The 22,956-nt window shown below is 31.6% G+C and overlaps 6 protein-coding genes across 11 annotated transcripts; 3 read left to right on the forward strand and 3 right to left on the reverse strand.

Moving 5' to 3' along the window:
• The first annotated feature begins 13 nt into the window (after window positions 1–13).
• RpL13 (ribosomal protein L13) lies at window positions 14–3,110 on the forward strand. Of its 2 annotated transcripts, none has more exons than XM_018446401.1 (4): window positions 14–107; window positions 613–771; window positions 2,404–2,653; window positions 2,811–3,109. In XM_018446401.1, exons 2-4 carry the CDS (start codon window positions 629–631, stop codon window positions 3,075–3,077), a joined length of 660 nt encoding a protein of 219 aa, XP_018301903.1. In that variant the 5' UTR covers window positions 14–107; window positions 613–628; the 3' UTR covers window positions 3,078–3,109. The 2 variants fall into 2 exon arrangements, with proteins under 2 accessions (XP_018301903.1, XP_018301904.1); XM_018446402.1 differs by having other exon boundaries at window positions 63–142; window positions 2,811–3,110.
• Window positions 3,111–3,586: 476 nt separating this feature from the next.
• On the forward strand, window positions 3,587–7,652 carry RASSF8 (ras association domain-containing protein 8). 2 transcript variants are annotated; one of them, XM_018446412.1, is made up of 10 exons: window positions 3,587–3,968; window positions 4,978–5,088; window positions 5,258–5,563; window positions 5,786–5,909; window positions 6,031–6,263; window positions 6,336–6,497; window positions 6,642–6,758; window positions 6,848–6,987; window positions 7,111–7,418; window positions 7,515–7,652. In XM_018446412.1, the coding sequence occupies exons 1-10, from the start codon at window positions 3,894–3,896 to the stop codon at window positions 7,613–7,615; spliced, it is 1,677 nt and encodes a 558-aa protein (XP_018301914.1). In that variant the 5' UTR covers window positions 3,587–3,893; the 3' UTR covers window positions 7,616–7,652. The 2 variants fall into 2 exon arrangements, with proteins under 2 accessions (XP_018301914.1, XP_018301916.1); XM_018446414.1 differs by having other exon boundaries at window positions 6,034–6,263.
• Window positions 7,653–9,658: 2,006 nt separating this feature from the next.
• On the reverse strand, window positions 9,659–17,407 carry LOC108721810 (farnesyl pyrophosphate synthase). 2 transcript variants are annotated; one of them, XM_018446576.1, is made up of 7 exons: window positions 17,228–17,407; window positions 11,498–11,672; window positions 10,945–11,085; window positions 10,545–10,748; window positions 10,270–10,434; window positions 9,980–10,192; window positions 9,659–9,893 (listed from the first exon to the last, which is right to left on the reverse strand). In XM_018446576.1, exons 2-7 carry the CDS (start codon window positions 11,648–11,650, stop codon window positions 9,693–9,695), a joined length of 1,077 nt encoding a protein of 358 aa, XP_018302078.1. In that variant the 5' UTR covers window positions 11,651–11,672; window positions 17,228–17,407; the 3' UTR covers window positions 9,659–9,692. The 2 variants fall into 2 exon arrangements, with proteins under 2 accessions (XP_018302078.1, XP_018302077.1); XM_018446575.1 differs by lacking the exon at window positions 17,228–17,407 and adding an exon at window positions 16,936–17,220.
• A 523-nt stretch (window positions 17,408–17,930) lies between these two features.
• Window positions 17,931–18,773, reverse strand: NdufV3 (NADH:ubiquinone oxidoreductase subunit V3). Its single transcript, XM_018446577.1, has 3 exons — window positions 18,619–18,773; window positions 18,396–18,513; window positions 17,931–18,317 (listed from the first exon to the last, which is right to left on the reverse strand). Exons 1-3 carry the CDS (start codon window positions 18,646–18,648, stop codon window positions 18,172–18,174), a joined length of 294 nt encoding a protein of 97 aa, XP_018302079.1. The 5' UTR covers window positions 18,649–18,773; the 3' UTR covers window positions 17,931–18,171.
• A 538-nt stretch (window positions 18,774–19,311) lies between these two features.
• Window positions 19,312–21,692, forward strand: LOC108721720 (uncharacterized). Of its 3 annotated transcripts, none has more exons than XM_018446405.1 (3): window positions 19,312–19,508; window positions 20,939–21,235; window positions 21,309–21,692. In XM_018446405.1, exons 2-3 carry the CDS (start codon window positions 20,947–20,949, stop codon window positions 21,527–21,529), a joined length of 510 nt encoding a protein of 169 aa, XP_018301907.1. In that variant the 5' UTR covers window positions 19,312–19,508; window positions 20,939–20,946; the 3' UTR covers window positions 21,530–21,692. The 3 variants fall into 3 exon arrangements, with proteins under 3 accessions (XP_018301907.1, XP_018301909.1, XP_018301908.1); XM_018446407.1 differs by lacking the exon at window positions 19,312–19,508 and adding an exon at window positions 19,522–19,580 and having other exon boundaries at window positions 20,935–21,235; XM_018446406.1 differs by lacking the exon at window positions 19,312–19,508 and adding an exon at window positions 19,554–19,619.
• Window positions 21,668–22,603, reverse strand: HSPC300 (haematopoietic stem/progenitor cell protein 300). The gene is made up of 3 exons (XM_018446408.1): window positions 22,102–22,603; window positions 21,930–22,012; window positions 21,668–21,748 (listed from the first exon to the last, which is right to left on the reverse strand). Exons 1-3 carry the CDS (start codon window positions 22,220–22,222, stop codon window positions 21,722–21,724), a joined length of 231 nt encoding a protein of 76 aa, XP_018301910.1. The 5' UTR covers window positions 22,223–22,603; the 3' UTR covers window positions 21,668–21,721.
• Between the last annotated feature and the right edge of the window lie 353 nt (window positions 22,604–22,956).

Here is a 22,956-nt window from a genome sequence, read left to right on the forward strand (position 1 = left end):
GCGTAAAAAGATTTCGTTTCTGCGCGACAGAGAGATTTCTACTCGCAAAAGTACCACTTCCGCCGGTCTCACGTTCCTTTTCCGATTTGTCTCGTTTGCGTGAGTTGGTGAGTGAATGTCATAAGATTTAAATCTGTACGAGGTATTACCATCGTTTTGCTGCGTAACATGTAACGATGGGAATGTGCAACTTTTTATATTTCTGACTACTTTTGCCTCATATATGTAATCCTTGTATTGAGATAATTGTTTTCGATTTGAATTCTGTTTACTCCACAAAGGAGAGGTTAGAATCCGAGGCCAAACTGCTGCTGGTGAACTTTTGTTTTCTTTGATTTTTTTTCTCTGTTGCAGTTCTTTCTCAACAATTTTATGTATCTAACATTATTCACAATTTTGCGTAAAATATGGATTATTTATGCGTGTAATTAAACTGCTGTTGGGTTCATCAGAGATACTAACTTCTCTTTTCGTACACAAATTGGTTATCGAACACCGTGTCTTAAAATATCTAATTAATATATCTAATTTAATTCTACAAAAATATCTAATTTAAATATCTCAAGTTTCAAGTGATGTAAACGCAAATGTTTAATTTTGATTCTGTTGCAGATATTAGGCGTCAACCATGGGTAAGGGGAATAATATGATCCCAAATGGCCATTTCCATAAGGATTGGCAACGATACGTAAAGACCTGGTTTAATCAACCAGCGAGGAAGATCCGTCGTAAGCAAAAACGTATCAAAAAGGCACGAGCTGTTGCCCCTAGGTATGTATACATACATATAACATTTGCATGGACATATCCAGGATATTTTTCAGTGTGAATTTTAATCAATTTTGTTATCACATAAATAGCATCTTTTTACATTAAGAAATTGCTTTTTTGGATATTTTGGAGTTTAATATATCTCCTTCTCATTTCTGATTTTGAATGGAAAAGAACATTTTTGTAAATTATAATTTTTATTTCTTTCCTGAAAAATGTAGGCCAAATACAGTTTTTAAAATCAAATGTCTAGTTGTAAATGGAGTATTTATTAATATCTCAGCGCACATTCTGTTTTTTTATTCAAAAATCTTGTGAAAATTTTTCTTATGTATTGAACATCTGTCAAAACTTCCAGAAATTATTTACATGGTCATAACGAGAAGAAAAAAATAGTAATGATGATGACGAGCTCGTATTAATAACAATACAATAAAATAAGAAAAGGCTAGATATAACGAGCAAAAATCAAATTTTATTGTTTTAATTCATTTTATATTTATTTAATATAGTTTAAAATAAAATTTTAGAAAAACCTAAAAAAATAACTCCGAACGTTTCAGATAATACAGCATTCTTCATCAGCAGAAAATATAATTGAATTACATGCAAAATCTTAATATTAAATTATTAGGAATTGTGACAGAACAACTCAAATTAATAAGAGACATATTCACATTATAATCAATTCCACGCCATTAAATGATATAAATCGCAGGTCAGAGAAAATGACATTATTTGCCATGTCAATCGCAAATCGGATTTTGTTATATTAATAAATTGAGAAATATACTTCAAAATAACGTTACAATATTCACTGTTCCTGTTTCTGAATGTGGTCATGTAAAGCAACTAATTCATTGTTTTTTTGGTGAAACAAGCTGAAGTCATGATATGTCAAATTCGTCTACATAACAGCTGTCAAGATTGTTTGTCTTCTAACCGCACGGCTGGTCAGTAAATTGATCAAAAATTTATCAAAGACATGGTATCAATACCTCTCACACGTAACTGATAATAATTTGTTCTGTTATTCTTTTCAACTGTGTAATTAATAATTGTGATAAAAATTCTAAAATAACCAAATACACTTATTTGAGTATATCAAATAATTCATCAAGTTTGAAACTATTATTATTTAATATATTGAACATGAAAAGTTCTTATAAAAATAAATTGATATTTTATTGCAAGCACTCATTTGTGCGATAGTTAAAACTTGTTTGAGTAACGATATAGAAAATAAATATTTTATGTGATAACAAAAATTTATTCGAAATAAAAAATAAATCTTTATTCATTTTTTAAATTCTCTCCCTCCTGAATATGTCCATGAACGTTTATATTATATTGTGATAATTAATATTGGTTGTGTTCAGCAGAATGTTTATTTTGCAACTGTTTTTTTTCTTCACACTAATTATTGATTATACTTTCAAAGCTACAGAAATAGTCTTATCTCAGCAAATTACAAAATAAACGTTATACTGAATGCTGCTATTATTTCAAGATTCAATCTCTATTTATTATATTTAATGGTCTCATATTTATACACAATAAAATTACTTTAATATTTTTTTAACAGTTATTTGTATTTTGACGGCTAAATACCATTGGTTATATCTCTTTTAGGCCTGTAAATCTTCTGAGACCTATTGTGCATTGTCCGACATTCCGCTACCATACCAAGGTTCGTGCTGGCAAAGGTTTCACTCTTGCTGAGCTGAGAGCTAGCGGTTTAAACAAGAGATTTGCTAAAACAATCGGAATTGCAGTCGATCCTCGTCGTCGTAACAAGTCCATTGAGTCTTTGCAAACCAATGCTCAGCGCTTGAAGGAATACAAAGCTAAATTGATTCTGTTTCCCGTAAATGAGAAGAAGGTACATAATTTCAAATTGCTTTATCATTAATTTATAGAACATGTCTTTTTTTATATTATTTAAAAATTGATAAATATTTGACAGTTTGATCGTTTATGAAAAATTTATTCTTTGAATTATATACTCATTTTATTTTATTTTTTTTTTTTAATTTTAGCCTAAGAAGGGTGATGCAACTGAAGAGGAGAGGAAACTTGCAGTTCAAATTAAGGGAGATCCCATGCCTATCCGGCATCAAGCACCTGCTAAAGCAAAGGCTCGTCCTGTCACCGAGGAGGAAACTAAATTCTCTGCATATATAACCCTTCGTAAAGCACGAGCTGACGCGCGATTAGTCGGCATTCGTGCAAAACGCGCTAAGGATGCATCGGACAATCCCGACGAGATGACTAAAGTCGCGAAGGATAAGAAAGCCAAGAAGTAATTCTTTATACATATGACATCTTTTTTTCCTTATGTATATATAAAAATAAAATTTTCCTCTAACGGAAAATAATTTTGTTCTTTTTCTGGGGTACCTTGCAATCACTTTTTCTTGCTCTAGCAAAAAGACTGGATAACCAAATGTTTTATCAAGATTTATTTATTTTCAGTATATATAAATTATGTTAATTAATAATTGTATTGAGCGTACTTTTCCATTTCTTAATTTTTATATAATACATTTTGAATGCAAAGAAAGAGAATTTCTACATTACCGAATATTGTGTAATTATGTAATTTTTATTTCCATGATTAAAGTCGTAACATTAAAGATATTCTCAGAGAGAAACAAATAACTTGATTTTCAAAGATACATATATATTTAAAAAAAAAAGACGTGAAAAGAGGTTGTAAATATGCGCTCGACATTATCAATTGTTATCAGTCGTTTACCTGTCGTGCACATGCAGTAACTTAATGCAAACCGCCGCTTGCGTATTGTGTCGCCATAGTAGCGCATCTGTCACCTCCGTAATCATACATCGGAAGTTAAAAGAGAAATTAAAAGCCCTTCGGAAACGAACGTTAGATTCATCACAGTCGTTCCGCCCTCGATGGTAATTAAACGAACGTATCGAAAAAAATCGATTGTCCTCGTCTGGAGTGAAAATTTCATCAAGACGTACGCGGTCGACCGCGAGGTTATGGCAACAGCCGTACGGAGATGAGGAACAACCGATGTTTCTCGACACGAACTGATCGCATCTGCGATGTAAGGAATTAAGTTCGGGACTCGGTATATCATCTCCATCCTAACATGATGGAGCTGAAGGTGTGGGTGGAGGGAATTCAACGCATTGTGTGTGGCGTTACCGAGACCACCACCTGTCAAGTATGTATATCACATGAAGTTTGCTTCTATTGTTTGCAACCATTCTATTATATTATAACTTTAAACGTGTTTGTATACAGGGTGTATCTGAAATAACGTACACTAATCATGCAGTGCTATTCCTAATAAAAAAACAGAGTCGAAAAGTCCTCTTATCATTTTGCAGTTTTCGCAATAGTTAACAAGATATTAATTACTAAAAATCGCTGTGTGAATATTGGTTTTCAATAATTTTTTACTCAAATACTATCAACTTTACAGAAAAACTGCAACAGACAAAAATCATTTTCTTCTCATAAAACTAAGAATTTTTTCAGAATTTTTTATCAACTTTTTAGTATTGCATTTTCTTATTTTTACCAACATGAGAAAATATGGTATTAAAAAATTCTGAAAAAATTCTCATAATTTTATGAGAAGAAAATAAACAATTTTTATCTCTAGTAGTTTTTCTGTAAAGTTGATAGTATTTGAGTAAAAAATTATTGAAGATCAATATTCAGTGATTTTTTGTAATTAATATCTTGTTAACTATTGCGAAAATTGCAAAATGCTAAAGGACTTTTCGACTCAGTTTTTTTATTAGGAATAGCACTGTATGATCAGTGTACGTTATTTTAGATATACTCTGTATATGTATATACATGTATATGCATATATCAATATAGAAAATGATTCAGAGAAATATATCATTTATTAAGGATTAAACATCAACCAATCAAAAAAATCAAAGTTATATGTATAGTTATTGGAATTAAATAACTGTTTTGTAACAAATGGACAAAATGAAACACTGTGTTGTAGAAAAATTCTTATTAGCATAATGCAATAGGAATATGTATACGAATTTATGAAAATAAATATAGAAAGCTAATAACTTGATTGATTGCATGATTCAGTGATTGAGATTTTATCATTATTGTCATTGAGAATCATGCTCTCTTTGTTTTACCTCTTGTAAAAATGTATTCATTTTTAAACTCTGCTGCTGATGACTATTTATCTTTAGGATGTGGTGTATGCACTTGCTCACGCTACAGCTCAGACGGGTAGATTCACTTTGGTAGAACGTTGGCGAACCAATGAACGTTTGCTGGCACCTTATGAGAATCCTCTTAAGGTCAGACATATCTTCTGCATGTACTATGAATAATACCATGAGCTAGCTTATAATATATTTTATACTGTTAACGAAATGTAAAAGTCTTTAATAAATCAAAATGTTTATATTAATATAATCACATGTGAAAAATAATTAAAATTCATGTTGTACCATTTACGTTGATCAGATTTTAATGAAATGGGGTGAATATTCTTCGGAAGTTCAATTGATTCTGAGACGTTCCACGGCGGAAAATAAAACGAACGCATTACCATCACGACTAACATATACGTCACGTGCAAACGGATTACCAATTTCATTGCCTGAGCATGGAACAGGAACTCCTGGTATACAGGATGAGAGCAAAAATGTATCTACCACGCAAAGTTCAGATTTTGATGATACGCAAGGAGGATTAGAGAGGAATAGAGATACGAGAAAATCACTTACATTTAGTGGCTTTCATGGAGGTATCACAGAAGGTAGCACAGAGGTAAGTCTATTCTTAAATAAATAAAAAAAAGACAAATATGTATATGTATATTAGTATATTATACATATTAGCATAAATGTTATTAACAATAAATATTTTATTATAAATTTTATTACATTAGTAACATTTATAAGACTGTGTCTTTATATCATGTTTTTGTCTACATTAGGTTTTTCGTAATTAATTTTTATTATATGTGTGTAAATAAAAATATTATTTTAGATTCAAATGGAGAATAACGTGGCTGTTGTTCAGCCTACGCCACATTTGAAGAATAAGGATTTGAATGTTCGAAAAAATGTACAAAAACCAGCACAGTCACCTACGCGAGGAACTAATGCTGAAAGTGAGTTATTCTATTGTAATTTATTATACACTTTAAGTACGCTGATATAATCGTATTTCATATATTGCAACGATTCTCATGATGTTATTTGTTTCATTATTAATCTATTTTTTTCCTTTAGTTGCAACACATTTGTCGCAAAAAAAAATACGCGAGGTTCCACCTTACAGAGAGCCTCCAGGCCCAGCTTCGCCACCCTTACGCACTTTGCCACCTTACCGAGATCCACCGCCACCAAATTTAAACAGTCCTGGAAGATCACAATTTGTACATGGCAGTGGAAGTCCTCATGTGCACAAAGATGATCAACCATCGTCTAGTAATTCCATGAAATTGAAAAGGAATCTTATCCAGGTTTTGTTGCTACAATATGTTTGATATAATAATTTATGGCATTTCGTGCAATTTACAATATATTCTTTATAGGAATTTCAAGATACAAAAGTGCCTACACAATCTGTTAATCCACTTTCTGTCACGGCACAAAATATGACAACTGTCGCTTATACTCAACGATATGTTGAACTTATAAGACTAGTCAATAAGCAACGGGATACTATTAATGCTCAACAAGCTGATCTAACAAAAGTAAGTACCTTCTTCGATAGTTTGACTTAATATAATTAACGAAGAATATCTAATAATTTTTCCTAAATATTGACCTACTTAAGATTGATTTGATTTATTTATCTATAAAAATATACAATAAATCATAGTATTTATTGATTTTAGTTTGATGCAGAAATATTGTATTGGGAAACAAAGAGTAGAGAACAAATGCATCAAATGGATTATATTTCCGAAGAAATGAATCGCATTGAGTCTACTGGTCGAATAATCGAGGAACAAGTAATTTTTATCTGTTTTGTTCTTGAATTATCATGTATTATTTTGTTAATATTAGTAACGAATTATTAATTATTATTTACCTTGATCAGTTGAAAGAATTGGCTCATGTAGAAGAAGAAAGTGAAATAGTTAGGCAGCAGGAAAAAACACTGAAGTCAGAAATAACATTGCTTAGATCAAAACTTGCTAATTGTGAAACGGAACTTCTTCAATGTAAAAATAAGATAAGGTAAATGCAAGCACAATTTTATTCATAGAATTGTAAAAATGATTTGTTATCTCTCAAGTATTCTTTAATACATTATAATGTAAGAAATTGAATTATATTAAATTACAATGTGAATCATAACAGGTTAGTTATGGAAGAACTTGCAATGGAACAACACAATATAAATCGTGAAACAGATGAGCGGCAAATTATGGAACGAAAAATAATCAGTGAAGTGGAACATTTGCAAAATGAGGTAGAACAAGCCAAACGCGCAACTGAATTAGCTTCACAACATGCAGAATCTTTAAAATTAGAAGTAGTTAACCTGGAGTCAGCGATCGTTGAGAAGAAATTGCAAGTAGAGAAATTGGTAGCCGACATGAAAGAAGCAAATTTACAAAGTTTAGCTGTTGCATGTTCGGATGAGCAAGTCAAATCTTTATTAGAAGGTCATTATATCATATTTATGTCATGTATATGTATATGTTATTAAGTTTGTGTTTCGTATATAAAATGTTTAATAAATAAAATCACTTAATCATTAGGTGCCCATAAACCTGGGAGTACACGTAAGATGATAGGATCACCAAGGCAATTGGAAACTGCAGTGCCCACAAGTAAGAATCCACATGGTGTGTGGGTATAAAGAAAACCAATATACCTGATAATACTGTCGTATATGTGAGAAAACATATCAAAGAGTATACGTTAAAATATTTGCATGTTTATATTGTTTAAAGTACGTAAAGTACTTAATTTTTCTACATATCTTTTATGTGCATTTATTTTAAGAATATTTCAATTAGTATTATCATTATGTGTCATTGATAAGTTTTTATCTTTATGTATATATATCTATATATCTTAATCTATTTCATTTATTCACAAAATATTAGTGAAATTATTAAGTATGTAAATTGTTACATGAATCACTCATATTTTTGAAAATATTTAATATATTTACATTTTCATTTTTACACATGATTATTAAAAAAAGAAAACTATTTTACTTTTGAATATTATATGTATTATTTGTTAGTAAATTTTCTTTTTATGATCAAACATAGCTTTCCAAATATATAGATATAATTCCAATTTATATAGGAGGTAGTTGAGTCTAAAAATCAAAATTATTAATACGCTCTATTATGTACTTATTACATTTATACTTTATAAATAGCTGTTTTGTATTGTTTATAACATTATGAAATATTTTGCCATAATAGATTTAATTATGGTTTTGTATTTTTTTTTTAGATTAACCACAAACATTAATAGTAATTAGTATAATTAATTATATGATATTTTTAATATTTTCTATGACTTATTGATGCCATGTTAACCGTGAAACTAAAATAGCTCAAGAAGTCTACATTTGAAATTTATTGATCAAAAAGATTATGCTTGAAATTGCAAAAAGATTTATTTGTTTGAAAATTTTTTTAATTTAAGTTCAGCAAATTCGTGACTTTAATATATGATGTTGGGCACAATATATAATTTAAAAAAAATATTTTGATACAATTCAATAATCTTGCCATTCTGCGGTTTTCACATAGCATCGACAAAATATATTTTACAAATATATAATTTTTTATACATAAATCTCAAGTATTTTTATGACACATTGATATTTTTATTAAGAACACCTTTATTTTGTATGTCTACAGTTATATCATTAGGGTTAAAAATGTTAAAGTATATACCATTTATAGTATTGAAAAAAAACGTTATAATTAATGACTGTAATATACATATTTGAACAGTATAATTGTGCAATAGTTCATCTTTGTCTAAAAAATAATAATGTATTCTGTGTATACAATCATACATAATTTATGCGTTCTATAATATTATTGTTCTGATAAAAACAGTTCTAATTTAATTACTCTTTAAATTTTTCTGGCTGAAATAAATGTCTTGCACATTTTATAAATATATTATTGTTAAAATTGATATTTTTTTATTCTAAAAAATATCCTTTTTTATTTCTTTCATTCTAAGTCATCTTTTTTTTCTTACTGTAAACTTTGCCGATTTACATTCTAATGCTTTGTCAATTTTTTATATTAAACTTTTTGTAGTTCATTAATTTACGCTCTTTCCAGCTGCAGTCGGTAATCCATCTTCCAAGATAAAACTTAGCTCGGTCTCACCAACTCCGATTAAGCTAATCGGTCGATTAAAATTTCAGTATTGCCACTAGAAAACTCTAGTTTCCAGGATTAAAGTATACACATTAAAACGTGTTTGTGAGGTGGAGTTTATGCCGAGAACGATAAACAATTTTTCTTAAGATTTCAATTTCGAAATTTTTTGTCGTTCTCGGCATAAATTCTACCTCACAAACACGTATTAATGTGTATATTTTAATTTTGGAAAAGGATTTTTGAATCTGTGAAAGAGGAAAAAAGTATTTGTTATACAAAAATTACGATTTAGTCGGTAATACAGACGGCTTTAGGATCCCCTTAAGAAATAATATCAAATGCTTAAAAATTTTTTTATTAACTTTTTTAAGTGAAATATTTTCCTGTATATAAAACTTTATAAAAAATGTTTTGATATTTCTTATAAAAAGAAATAACATTTCAATATTTTCGAATATTAGTAAAATTTCTCATTTCATCTTATTCTATACTTTAACGATAAAATATTAATGCATAAAGTATTACATTTCAATGCACGATAAAATATTAATTTCTTCAATATACACAATTATTTTATGACACTCTGTGATAAAGCTTCCTTAATAAATTCAAGAAAAGACTATGTGGAAGCCCGCGTGATATCTGTTGTATATGTACATTTAGTAGATTATATGTTTCTTCTTCGTATATAGAATAAGTGTTAGGCAAACCAAGATCAGTGAAAAGCTGTTTCACGCATCTTACTTTCTCTGGATCCGCAGAACCGTAACATTCCTGCGTAATAAGAAAGGAGAAAAAGAAAACGAATTAGTACAACAGTATTTCACGAAACAACGCACATTTAAATCAACGATAATTACTTCTAAAATTTTACGCTGTTCCGGAGTGGCACGTTGAAGAGCTACAACAATCAGCCATGTACATTTTCCCTCTTGTATATCAGTATAATCCTTGCCATGGACATCGGACTCCCCATAGCAACCTAAATAATCATCTTGGACTTGGAACAAATGCCCCATTTCCAACAAAATGGTTTTTGCTTGCCTGAACATCTCTGAATCTTTTATTCCAGCCTACAAGTAACGCAATGCAGTATTATCATCAAAGCAAATCAATCTTTTTGTGTATAAGAAAATTGAGATGCACTTACTAACTGCATTGCTGCGGTTATTGGCAAAATAAAAGAATAGTGCGATGTTTTGTACTCGACAATGGAATTATATCGATTCATCGTGAACATATCCAGATCAGGTTTCTTGCCGAAATTGGTAGAGAGCATGTCTAAACTTTGGCCCAATACTGTCTTCAATATACTCTGTTGAAATACTTTGATAAATAATTGTTCAATTAAAAAGTAAAAGGAAATAGTTTAAATAATATATATGTATACATGACTGGGGGAAAAGAGAAGATATCTTTACTCACATCGTGGAATGTTTCTAGTAGATTAACATAACAATCTTTCCCTTTGAAGTATTTTTTAAGTAGATAAAACATAACACTCTCTAACAATAAACTATCATTGATTGCCGCTAAACCAATATCATTATATCGATACCAACATGGTTGGCCTCGGCGAAGCGAAGATCGGTCCTGTATGTCGTCTATCGTGAGGAAAAAGGCTTGCATCTATGTAGCAATAAATGTATTAAGTTAATATTTAATTCATAATTGCAACTATATTTTTAATTAAAATCGCTGATTATATTGTCTTTAATTTTAAGGTATTATAAATTAAAATATTACATTTTGCAATTAATTTTTTCAAATTAGTTTATGAATAAAATGAATAGAATGTAAAGAAAAGAAGAACAAATTTACGCACCAATTCCAGACACCATGCTAGAATTCGTGCTAGACGAATGTTTTCTTCTGTAAGTTGATCACTTGGTGTTAGTACCTTGTAGGCATAGACTAATGTTAAAGCACGAGTTTTTTTTCCTCCTGGAACATTGTATTGTAATATCTGTAAAACAGAGAGAGCATCATCAGTCTGCATATTTATTCAATGACTTATTGTTTTGTATATTTTGTTTTATTATTACAAGTTTTTTTATACGTTAGTGAATACTCGACATTTTTTATTTTCTACTAAATCTTATAAAATAATATTTATTTATATCTCTATTTTTTTTAGGTATCTGTGTTTGAATTTTAATTTTGATTCATTTTCATAAATTTATAATAATATACCGTTATGAATAAAATTTCACTTTAAATTTGTATATATTTATATTATGTATTTCACATTTATAATGTCTGATCATTCTGAAGAAATGTATTCTCGAACAGATTAATCCAGACTAATCCATATGAATTTTAATCTCATCTTTTACATGTATATAAATCATACGATACTTTAATAAATAATAACTTACTTTTGCCATCCATTTGGTGACATCGGGAATATTCAAATTCTTAGTCGAATCTGTGAGGTCGCGAACAATATCGGGCCACAGTGCCATTATCTCTCGACTTTCGTCCTTGCTCGTGACCCATGTGTGTGTCGGTTGTGTTGCAGAATGCACCATTCGCACATTACAATCCAATGTTCTAAAAATATAACAAATGAATTAAAAATTATGACAAACATTAGGTAGAAAATTAGCTGACGATCGCTTCGACATGCGTGCAAATAAAATCACAATGTGATAAATTAATGAAAAGCTCATGAATATGTTAATAACTCATGACTAAGAACAATGAAACTGCCTCTTATCAAATTTATATTTAATTTTTTGTTGTGTATTAGGTTCATTATTTTTCATTTTGTCCGACTCTTTGTCGTAGAAGTTTCTTTAAGGAGGAAAGAGAAAACTCTCGAAGAGATTTGTTATATAAATATTTCTATGCTTATACATATTAGAATAACAATGTACAGGACTAGGTTATAGTTATTTATACATTCCTTGTGATCGACAAAGAGACTTATTGCGCGTTCGTATAATTGTTACATAAATATTAAAATGGTTTTTAATTTAAATCCATTTTTAGAACTTGTTACTTCCTGTACTAAAAAATTTAAATATTAAGAAGACATCTATATGAATAATTTAAAAGTCAAATTTGGTACTTGGAATCAAATATCAATCAAATTGATGTCATAGTAAAATAGACAGTTGATGTTTCTGTTGTTAATACATTTAATCAATACAATAAATTATGAATTTCTATTATTTAAAACACGTTCGAATTCAAGTACCTCCATCCAGATGTTCATAAATTCTAAAAAATAAATTCTAAAAAAGTCATTGATTTAGATTTTTAATTTTACACTTCTGGAGGAAATGGTAGTTACACAAGAAAACGTATGTTTAATTCTGAATGATTCGATCATAAATGGAATTCTGAATATATATGATGAAGGAAACTTTTCACGCGATGTAGAAATGCAGCCTCCGGAAATTGCAAAATAAACGAAGCGATAAAAGTTATGATTAATTATAGCATGCGATGTGGATAGATTACACTTCTCAATGCAGTCAAAAGAAATTTAAAAAAAAGAGGAGATAAATAAAGATGACAAAAATACAGCGTTTATTTATGGAACCTATTTTTAAAAAATTCCGAGATCTCTCTTCAGTATACATTCTGCTTTAGATTTGTTTAAGCACTTTTCGATAAACGTGATTATCTTGAAAACTCAATAAGATTTCGATAGCATAGCGAATAGAAAAAAAATTATTACTGACGTATGTATGTATATTATCTTAAAGTAATATACTAAGCTTTAGAATAAACTAGGAATTCCTAAGAATAAACCGAATCTGTGAAAGGCTTTGGATACCGTCAGTTAATAAACGTGTTTATTCGCATACATAAAATCAAGTTCATTTGCATCTGCTATTTATTTGAGCTACGTTCTAACTTCAAGCAGGTGTTACAAGTTATTACAGGCTGCATACACAGTATATTTTAAATAAAACGATAATATTATATGCGGTAGTACGATATTAATTGTACAATTATTAAATTAAAGATTGATAGCCGACAATTTAAGTCATGCGTTTGTCGAATGTAGAATTGATTTGTCCTTGGAGGAAATTTCATGGCCAGAATTTTCGCAAAGTGAAACATTTTAAATACTTATATTGAATCATGTGAGGATTTTCAAGATATAGTGTACTTCGTCGAAGCTCTTGTGAATAAAAAACATATTGTTCTTTCAAATATTCGGAAATAAGTCTGCGGCCGGAGCGATAATCGGTAGTGTCAATAGAGCCTTTGCTAATTTCTCGGTATATGACAAAAAGCGCTAATAAAAGTGAACATTTTAAAAGAAAAAGGTAAACTGAAATCAATTAGATTTATCAATCCGGCATCGACGTTCCACGTGATAACCACGTGATAAATGGCATACGAGCATACGTTGCGAATCACGCACGTAGTTTCTGGTAGGCTGTAGGCATGGAACAGCGTCGAGTAAACAACTTTATCAATGATCTAACAAAATGCATTACGATCTTGATTACGATGTATGAGAATATTCAGCGTATCTTGCGAAATGTAATACAAAAATAGCTTTGAGATTTTATAATTCAAACTGTCGTTATCATCACCGTGAATCATGAGGCTTTTTTATTAGAAATTTATACGTGTGCATCTTTATACTGATAAGGAGAGGTTACACGCTCTGCTCTTCACCGATTTTGATCAAATTTGCGGCGATGTTAGAGACCTACCAAATGAACACCTGTAAAGCCGTTCCCGCTAATGGGCCTTAGACCGGAATCAGACTACGCATTCAAGATTGAGATTGAAGATTGAAAAATTAAAATTTGACCAATCAAAACAAAAGGAGCCAAATTTTTTGTTCTTATTGGTCAAATTTCAATTTTCAATTTTCAACCTCAATCTTCAATGCGTAGTCTGATTCTGGCCTTAGAAGCCGAGTAATGAGCATTTAAAAATATACCAAAAACATGGAAACTATTTCTGGAATCTAATATTATATCTCGGAAAATGTGCATTTTTAAGAAAAGTTCTAACAAAGCCAATTAAATTCAATTGAATATGCCTTAATTGTAAACAAACGAATAAATTTTAATTAGCCGGCTATAAGGAAAAATGATTCAAATCGATTGCCTGAGGCTTCGATAAATAATACGTGAAAGTAGAAAAAAATGTAGAGAAACAGAATTTCTAAAATCTAAATTCCTTCGCAGCCAGGGAATCGTTTAGCTCTATAAAGCCAGCAAGACCAAATCAGCAGAATAAAATCGAACTTATCGGAATTTTTAGTACTCATATTATACTAAATTGTACTATTAATGATAATTTTGTACCGTGTGCCATTTAAAAAAAAATCATGACGGTGCTAGCTTAATATTAAGCTAGCAGGACCAATTCAAAATAAAAGAAAAAATAAAAAATAATACCAGAAATCAATAAGGTTGAATTTGTATTATTTTGTACTGTCAAAACAATTCTATAAATATTATGTGTTATTTCCAACAAAACAGTGGCACTGCTAATTAATATTTAAGCTGACAAGACTATAAAAAAAAACAACATAAGGCAAAAATTAACACAACTGAATTTGTACTAATTTGTACCATTGAAAGTAAGTTAATATTTTACATGTTTTCTCCTTACAATGACTTTATTAGTATATATTTACAATCTATGAGACATTTCACGTCAAACCGAGCACTTTTAAAACATCATTTTATTTTTTTTTTTAAATTTGTTAACATATTCTACAAATAAAAATATGATACACGTGTTTCGCGAAAAAGTGTGAGATTTTTTTTTTAAGTTATTGACTTGTAAGTTGCAGAAATTCATAAAAAGCGTCACTCATGCGAACATTTACATTATTATCGTCGAAACCATTAGTCGTACAAAAAAATGCAAAATTTTCTGAAAAGTTGATTTCTGATATTATTTTTCTTTTATTTTGAATTGGTCCTGTCAGCTTAATATTAAGCTAGCACCGCTACGATTTTTTTTCAAAATGGCACACGGTACAACATTATCATTAATAGTACAATTTAGTACAAAATGTATACTAAAAATTTCGATAAGTCCGATTTCATTCTGCTGATTTGGTCTTGCTAGCTTTGTAGAGCTGAAACGTTTCGCTTTACCGATCTTTACGGATCGCCCGATAATAGTTCGTCTTCGTACGGCTGCACGTAACAATTGCATTCGTGTCTTGAAAAATCAACAAGGATCAACGCGCAAGTGTAAAGGTGTTCATTAAACATTCACGTTTAAAACGACCTCCGTTTAGCGGAACGTGTTTTCTCGCAAATGAGAGGTAGAGAGAGAAATATAAAAGAAAACGCATGTTAATTGATTCTTTTTTTATCGTGAATGATTTGCATGACAACTACATACATCGAAATACTAAATGATAAGATATGTGTTGACCGATTATTCTTTTCGATCTCACTACAAAAGCCGAAATCACGTTCTCTCGTGAAAGATTCTTCTGATAAAATCGATAACAATTCTAAAGTATTTATAGATTAGACTTTAATCGGAAAGAAATGTGAGACTATCGAATACTTATGGCTTTATCGACTTTCTATGAAACTTACTACCTTTTCGTAATTCTTAATTAATTTCCCAATCAATAGTTTCTTGAAAATACGTTTTGATAAAAATTTTCAACGTTTTTCTTGATTTTGATAGATTTTTTTTACTACAGTTTTGATTACTTTTCGAATTGAAAGTCGAAATGAGATCGAAAGAATGTTGATTCAGTCTTTGAATGAAAATTTTCAGAGAGAGAGAGAGAGAGAGAGAGAGAGAATATAAGATTATATATATATTACATATATATACAATATATGTATGTAAAATATATATATAAATATACGTATATATAAATGTGTGTATATACACCAAAATATTAAAAACTGTATCAACTCCTATTATATACGCAATTTTTTGTTATTCGAAAATGTTAAAATTTCGCTAAAATTTTCGAATCGACAACTTTTCAATTTTAACGACGTCGAAGTGACATCATTTCGAGGAACTGTTTCTACTTTCTAAATTTTTTTAAGTAGAATCTTTGAGTGGAATCTTTAAAGAATGAAAATTGAGCTTGAAAAAGAGTGACTCATTTCTTAATCTTTAAGAGTACTTTTCAATCTTTAAAAGAGTAGATTTTCAGACTGATTTTTCAGAGATTTATTCTAAAAATTTAGAGAGTAATTAAGAATAAATTTGAAGAAACAGTGGTAAAAGAAATATTATAAGACAAAGAGCCCAGACAATACAAAATACTAAAAGATAATGAAAAGATATGCCTATAAGACGTAAAAAATGTCTTATAGGCATCTTTTCATTATCTTTTAGTATTTTGTGCTGTCTGGGAGAAAGGGGCTCTTTAAGGGTGATGTAGACCGCAAAAATTATGCGATGCGCTTGTTAGTCAGACACAACTCGCAAAGTATTGACATGAAAACATTTCGAATTAGAAGATACAATGGGCGATTCTTCTAAATCATAGCTGAAGAAAAGAAAGAATTTATCAGAACTGTTCAGCAATTATATTTCTCATTCTCGTCTGTATATATACACAAGAAAGTTCTCTTTCTCCGTGTTTCACGGATTCTTTATCTTCCTAAAACTCGTCACGTTGTTTTTATTTTATCTACGGGCTTTAACTGTGAATCATCTGGACACACAAATAATCATACTTTTTTATCCATGTTCGTTAGATTTACCATTTTTTACTCAAAGAGTATAAACCTTCTTCGAAAATAAAAAAAAAATTCTACTGGGGAAATTCAAAAATATTCTTGTCGCAGAGCAATCATCACGGAAGTAATTTAATAATACGCTTCTTATCTCGTCTCACCTCCTGCACGCCGCATTACCGGGGCGGACACCCATGTGTGTTACGTGCGCGTGGTCGACGGGGGCGACGAGACGTCGCGCGACGCCGAGCGCCGACAGGAACCGATTCCGTACAACGGACGACATGCCCGAATTGCTGGAGCACACTCGCGTATTTTGCGCGGGTGCGCAAACGGCACGGAGGAAATGCAAGAGAACGAACGCCGACCTCTCGATCCGAAGATGGATTCACGTCAATTCACATCGGCGAGGAACCCGTCGCGAACGTGTGGAATCCAGTACTCAGTACTCACTGGCGTCTAGCAACTAGCACTCCTTCTCCGAGTCGAGCACTCACCGGCCGGACTCGGGACTCCCGAGTCGGGAGTCGGGATTTCGTTCGTTGACGGTCGGTCCGTCGACACGGACAGGGGAGGGAAAACGAGAGCAAAAGGGGGGAAAACAAAGTAAAATACAGAAAAAATGATGAGTAAATAGATTGACGTCAGCCGAGCGACTGAAGGAAGTGTTTTGGTGTCTTCGTCGTCGAACTCTGACTTTGTCGCGCGAGCGCGTTGTACTTTTATGCGACAAGAACCGGGTTGGTCGACTTTATATAGTCTGGCGACTATGGCGTGACACGCCGGCATCATCGTTATGTGTGCTTATTATGTCACGGACCTAACAGTTGTATGGTTGGCACATTTCTAGTTCTACAAGTCAGTTAGCTATGATTATCGATAAGAAGCAAGGAGGGGAACTGACGGGTCGGACCAGATCGGACTTGACCAATCAGTTCGATCAGGTCCGTGGATTCTGGATCTATCTGGAATTTTCATATAAATAGACATTCCAGTGATGTTAGAATTGAGACGCAGTTCCGTCAAGGGAATAGAAAAGATAATCATACAAAAAGGAGCTATCTGCCAACCACGTACAATCAGCAGTGGCTCTTCTTTAGTGCGAGTATCCCTTCCATCTCTTTTTCTGAGGATTTAAAGAACGCAGAAAATTTTATGCAATGCCATTTGTGTCTGTTTTATAAGTGGCAATTATACGATAACATTCAACACAAAGTATTCCCGTTCTCAGGGATAAAATGAAAACGACAAGGGGGATCACACAGATACATCAAACATTTTTCTTAATTAATATGTAACACAGTTTTGTACACACAGCTCGCCATCTCTTGTATATTTTTTAAACTTATTAAATTTATTATTTCGTTCCTACTATCAGTAAGCTTTTGTTCTATCGTTTATTTATTAAATGATCTCCTATTAGATGGTGCCGGCAACCTGTACTTTGCCAATTCCATTTCGGCTTCCCCGAACGAGTCTACATGATAGCAAAAGTACTCGGGATTTTTGTATTCCTTATCCTTGGAAGCGTTAGGTCCTACAGCTGAAGAAATTTTCAGTTCAAACTGAAATTTGTCTTAGCAAAAATGTTCCGTAGAGTAACACTGATGTTTATTCTTACGTGTGCTTGGTACTTTGACAACATTATTGCTGAGACCTGGCACGTTGGTATTCGCTGTAGATGAACTGGTACTCGAATCCTGTGCGCTAAATGTCCGTAAAGAAGTAATGGTTACACCCTGAAAACAACAACAATGTTATTGTAAAGTAGGGCAGGTTAAGGACTTACAAACTACACGATTTTAATGAAACACGAGTCGTGACTAGCGTTTCTGAATACACACCTGTACTCGTTTCGCAATGACGCGCAACATTTTGCAACGATTTATAAATAATTGTAATTAAACAATTATGATATGTACGGAGATTTAAATGTTCTTTGAACCATGAACACCGTCCTTCAAGCTATTTCAATCCTCGTTCTTCGCAAAGAATGTCAATTAATTTCAATTTTGTAGTTGGCAAGCATGCGAAAAACAGAAATGTAAAGACGTCTGATTGGTCGGTTCTTTAAAAAAGAATGATTCAGCGTTAAAGCACATTTTCATGAATTGTTCAAACGGAACGTTCCAGCGATAAAAAGGATCACATAATCAAAATTGGCGCTTGATATTCGTCAATTGCTGGATTCACCCTGCAACCAATCAGAAAACAGGATTCCGATAATACGAAGCAAAATTCATCGGAATCCTGTTTTCTCATTGGCTGCGTTCAGCAGAACGTTCGTTTTGCAACTGTTGGAAGTTTCCTTCGCGCTAATTGGATCATACTTTTAGATCTAGAAGAATGGTCCTATCTCAGCAGAAATCATAAAACGGTTGCAAAACTGTTGAGTCTGCTGAACGCAGCCATTGGTTGCAGAGCGTCGTACGACGAAAATCGGATGCAGGGTGAATCCAGCATATCAAGTGACTTATTTTGTCGCCGAAAATGAGCGTCGAGCGTCAGCATGAAAAGCTACCTTAAGTCTTTTTATCATAGCTTTTTACTTGTAGCAGTCAAGTGTATTTTTGAAATACGAACATTATACGTGATTACACGATAACAGTGATAGCACATACATACGATACATTCGCATTTGAAACATTTTCCGATTACGATCTGACATAACCTGGCCGACGTGCCACTGTCTGTTTTATGGCGAATTGAATCGACGAGACTTGACTTATTCGCGGTGTGTATATATAAAAAAATATAACCATCGACGTCAGAGTTATGTCATAACTTTAACTAGAATATCTCGATCGACACTTGATGTCTCTTTTTCCGTTTGCATAAAATCGGAGTATGCTATTGTCGACTTATATGTAGTTCACGTGTCATCACTTGAGAACAAATGATTTTAATTGTTACCTAATAACTGTTGTCATGACATTACAATTGTGTCTATTCCCATACAGCACCGATTGTTGCGGAAAATTTTCAGAAATGTTTCAACCTTTCACATCCTCTGTGCAACAATTCTGAATGGATTCTGCAATATGTTATATGAAATGTTTTAACAGAAATGTTTCTATAATCTATCATATACAATAAATTGAAAAACATTTAAACGGTACAAAAAATCATCATGATGTTAAAATGGCTCCAAAATGTTTACTAAAAGTCATTTTTTTATCAATCATGATTCAGTTCAATGTTATTTTATTGTTATCGTGAGTCGTTCTACTTTAATTGTGAAAAACATATGAATAATGATATTGTGTGGAAACTGCAGGTGTAAGTGACTTTCTATCTTTCTAATAGTGATTACGTATATGTGCTTATACATATAATGTGATTAATTAATCAAAATGTCGATATAATTACCATTTTTTTGAAAAATACTTTAAGTTTATTTTAACAAGTTTGTAATCTGTAAACAGATTACAAAACTCCTAATAAATTTTAAGTGCTTCAGAAATTATGTCGACGTAATAAATTTAAATATTATTTAAGTATCAATCAAGTATATATTTAAATATCATTTTTGAAGTACTAAAAATAGTGAAAACTTTTTGGTAATATTTCAAAAAGATTGCAGATTCTTTCTGTAACATTTGATCAATTTTTCAATAAGGTTTCATGTGCAAGAATCGCGAACATTTTGCTATTCCAGAACTGTCTCAGAAATGTTACAGACATATTTCACAACTTTTATGAAATGTTTCACTTTTCAGTTGAAATATTTCTGAAAACTTTCAATGCTGTATGGGTTTCTATGTGTAGATATTTTTTCTTCCATATTTATGTACATTGCTGCAGTGATTATACTGCAATTGTGTCCATTTCATGTGTAGATATTTTCTCTTCCATATTTAAATACATTATTGCAATGATTATGTTGCATGTCTTATGTTGCATTTGCTTTTTTAAAAAAAGTATATTAAAATATATATTATATTAAAATCATTAAAATAAAACTGAAAATATTAAAATTTATCAATAGCGGAAATTTGAAATCTAACAAAATTCTTCACTAGATACAGAAATGTACAATAGTATAAACTGTATATAGTCATAAGAAATTTTTATTTTCTTCTAATTACATTTTTATTTGTCTCGCAATGGCACGCAACTTTTTATTTTTTATTGTATATTTGCTCTTCACAATCTCTGTTTCAGCCTCAATCATGTTAATGACATATTTCTGGAATAACTGGAGGTATAGTAATGCCCCAGAGGGCCAACAGCCATTTGAAAAGGTGGTCGGGCTAAGTAAATATGGATTTATCAGTAGTTTCGGGTTCGGCGTGTATGATTCTATGATTTTATCTCAGACAACAGGCTTCTGGAATACAATAAATTGCATATCTTACTGGGTGGTGCCTGTTACTGCCATGTGTGCTACCTTTGCTTCCGTAGCGTATACAACAACAAAAATTAGAGGAAAAGACGGCTATTTCAATTACATTCTAGCCTGTATGTAACATAAATATTTCGGCTATATATTCACCAGGAATAATTATTAAATTTCAATGTTTACTCGTTGTAGCATTAGCCGCAGGTGGAATCTTCTATCGCTGGCAGAAGAACGGTCCATTAACTCATAGTTGGACAATCGCAATAATTGCATGTGCTACAACGAAGAAGTTCAGTGATCTAACTGGTTTCGAACCCTTGCCATTACATCCGAAAATTCGAGAAGAATATACTTCTTTCCCTTTCGACATGACCATCATTAAGGATCCCAGAGGACCTAGATCTTGGGAGTAATGATATTTCGTGTATAGAAAGAGAATAATTAGTCTTGCTGATACATAAATCGAATGGGGATAAGTCATATTGTATAATTAATGATACGAAGAGTTACGAAATGCATATATTTCGCTTTTGTCATGTATTTATTCAGATTCTAGTACAGGAAATAAAAAGGATTGTAAAAAGAATGTATTGTGCGTGGAAGTATTACGTCAGCGTTTCACCCTTTGTAACCTATGAAACAAATGCTATTATGAAACTACTGATGTAAATAAATAATATAAAATAAACTGTAGAAAAATATGTTTGATACAACAATACCACAAGAGAAGTGACAGATTATAAGTAACAAAACTGAGAAACAGATTGTTTTTTATAATCACATAATGTAAATAAATAAAAAACAATCACTTACGCATGCTTCGAGATATTCTATTCTTCGTTCAAGAGTTGTAAGCTTCTCGTTGAGGACTGCTATTCTTGACCTACAAGACATATCTAACAAAAAAAGATATAATAAAGAGAGCTTAAAGATATTAATTTAATAGCATTTTTACGAATACGATAAGAATTTAATGATAAATTACCGAAAGAATTAAGAAAGTCCGTAATCTTTTTAATACTGCCGGTGATAACTTCTATGTATTCGCGATTAGCCCAGTCTTGTTGAATCTGTTTTTGTATTGCTTCTCGATGTATGGCTGCCATTCTCCTTGTCACTACGCTAGATTCTCTGGCTAAATTGTCGATATTACACGAACGACGAGCGAACAGTGTTGCTTGATAATTCTATCGCATTGTTTGTATTGTTTGGAATGTATCGGTAGTGTCAGATGGTTAGATCGTAGATGACGTAGATCGACAAGAGCGATGAGATTCTGCTCCGGGGCCTCTGTGCTCCAGTATAGACTATGGTTTTCCGACTTATAACTGTAGGTTACAGTACCAACAGAGCGATGAGATATGGGCAGATATGAGGTAACAAAATATCGAATTTATTTCGGGGCTGCCGTACTTGTCTCGTACGAATCGTATATTCATATGATAAAGCAAGAAATTTTCAATTAGCTCCAATTAACACTAATCCTAGATAATAACTGTGTTCAGCAGAATGTATTTTGCAACTGTTGAGTTTTTTGGAGTTTTCTCCGCTGCGATAGGACTATTCCTTTAGATCTAAAGGTGTAATCCAATCAGCATCAAGAAAATTTCCAACATTGGCTGCGTTCAGCAGAACGTTCGTTTTGCAACTGTTGGAAGTTTCCTTCGAGCTGATTGGATCATACTTTTAGATCTAAAAGAATGGTCCTATCTCAGCAGACAATCATAAAACGGTTGCAAAACTGTTGAGTCTGCTGAACGCAGCTATTGGGTGCATTCAGTAACAAGTGACCGGTCATATTAATATATCAGCCAATCAGCGTTTTTTCTGAGATACTCAA

The sequence above is a fragment of the Mycetomoellerius zeteki genome, unplaced genomic scaffold (assembly GCF_001594055.1).
Source record: "Mycetomoellerius zeteki isolate Tzet28-1 unplaced genomic scaffold, Tzet1.0 scaffold182, whole genome shotgun sequence".
Classification (NCBI taxonomy): domain Eukaryota; kingdom Metazoa; phylum Arthropoda; class Insecta; order Hymenoptera; family Formicidae; genus Mycetomoellerius; species Mycetomoellerius zeteki.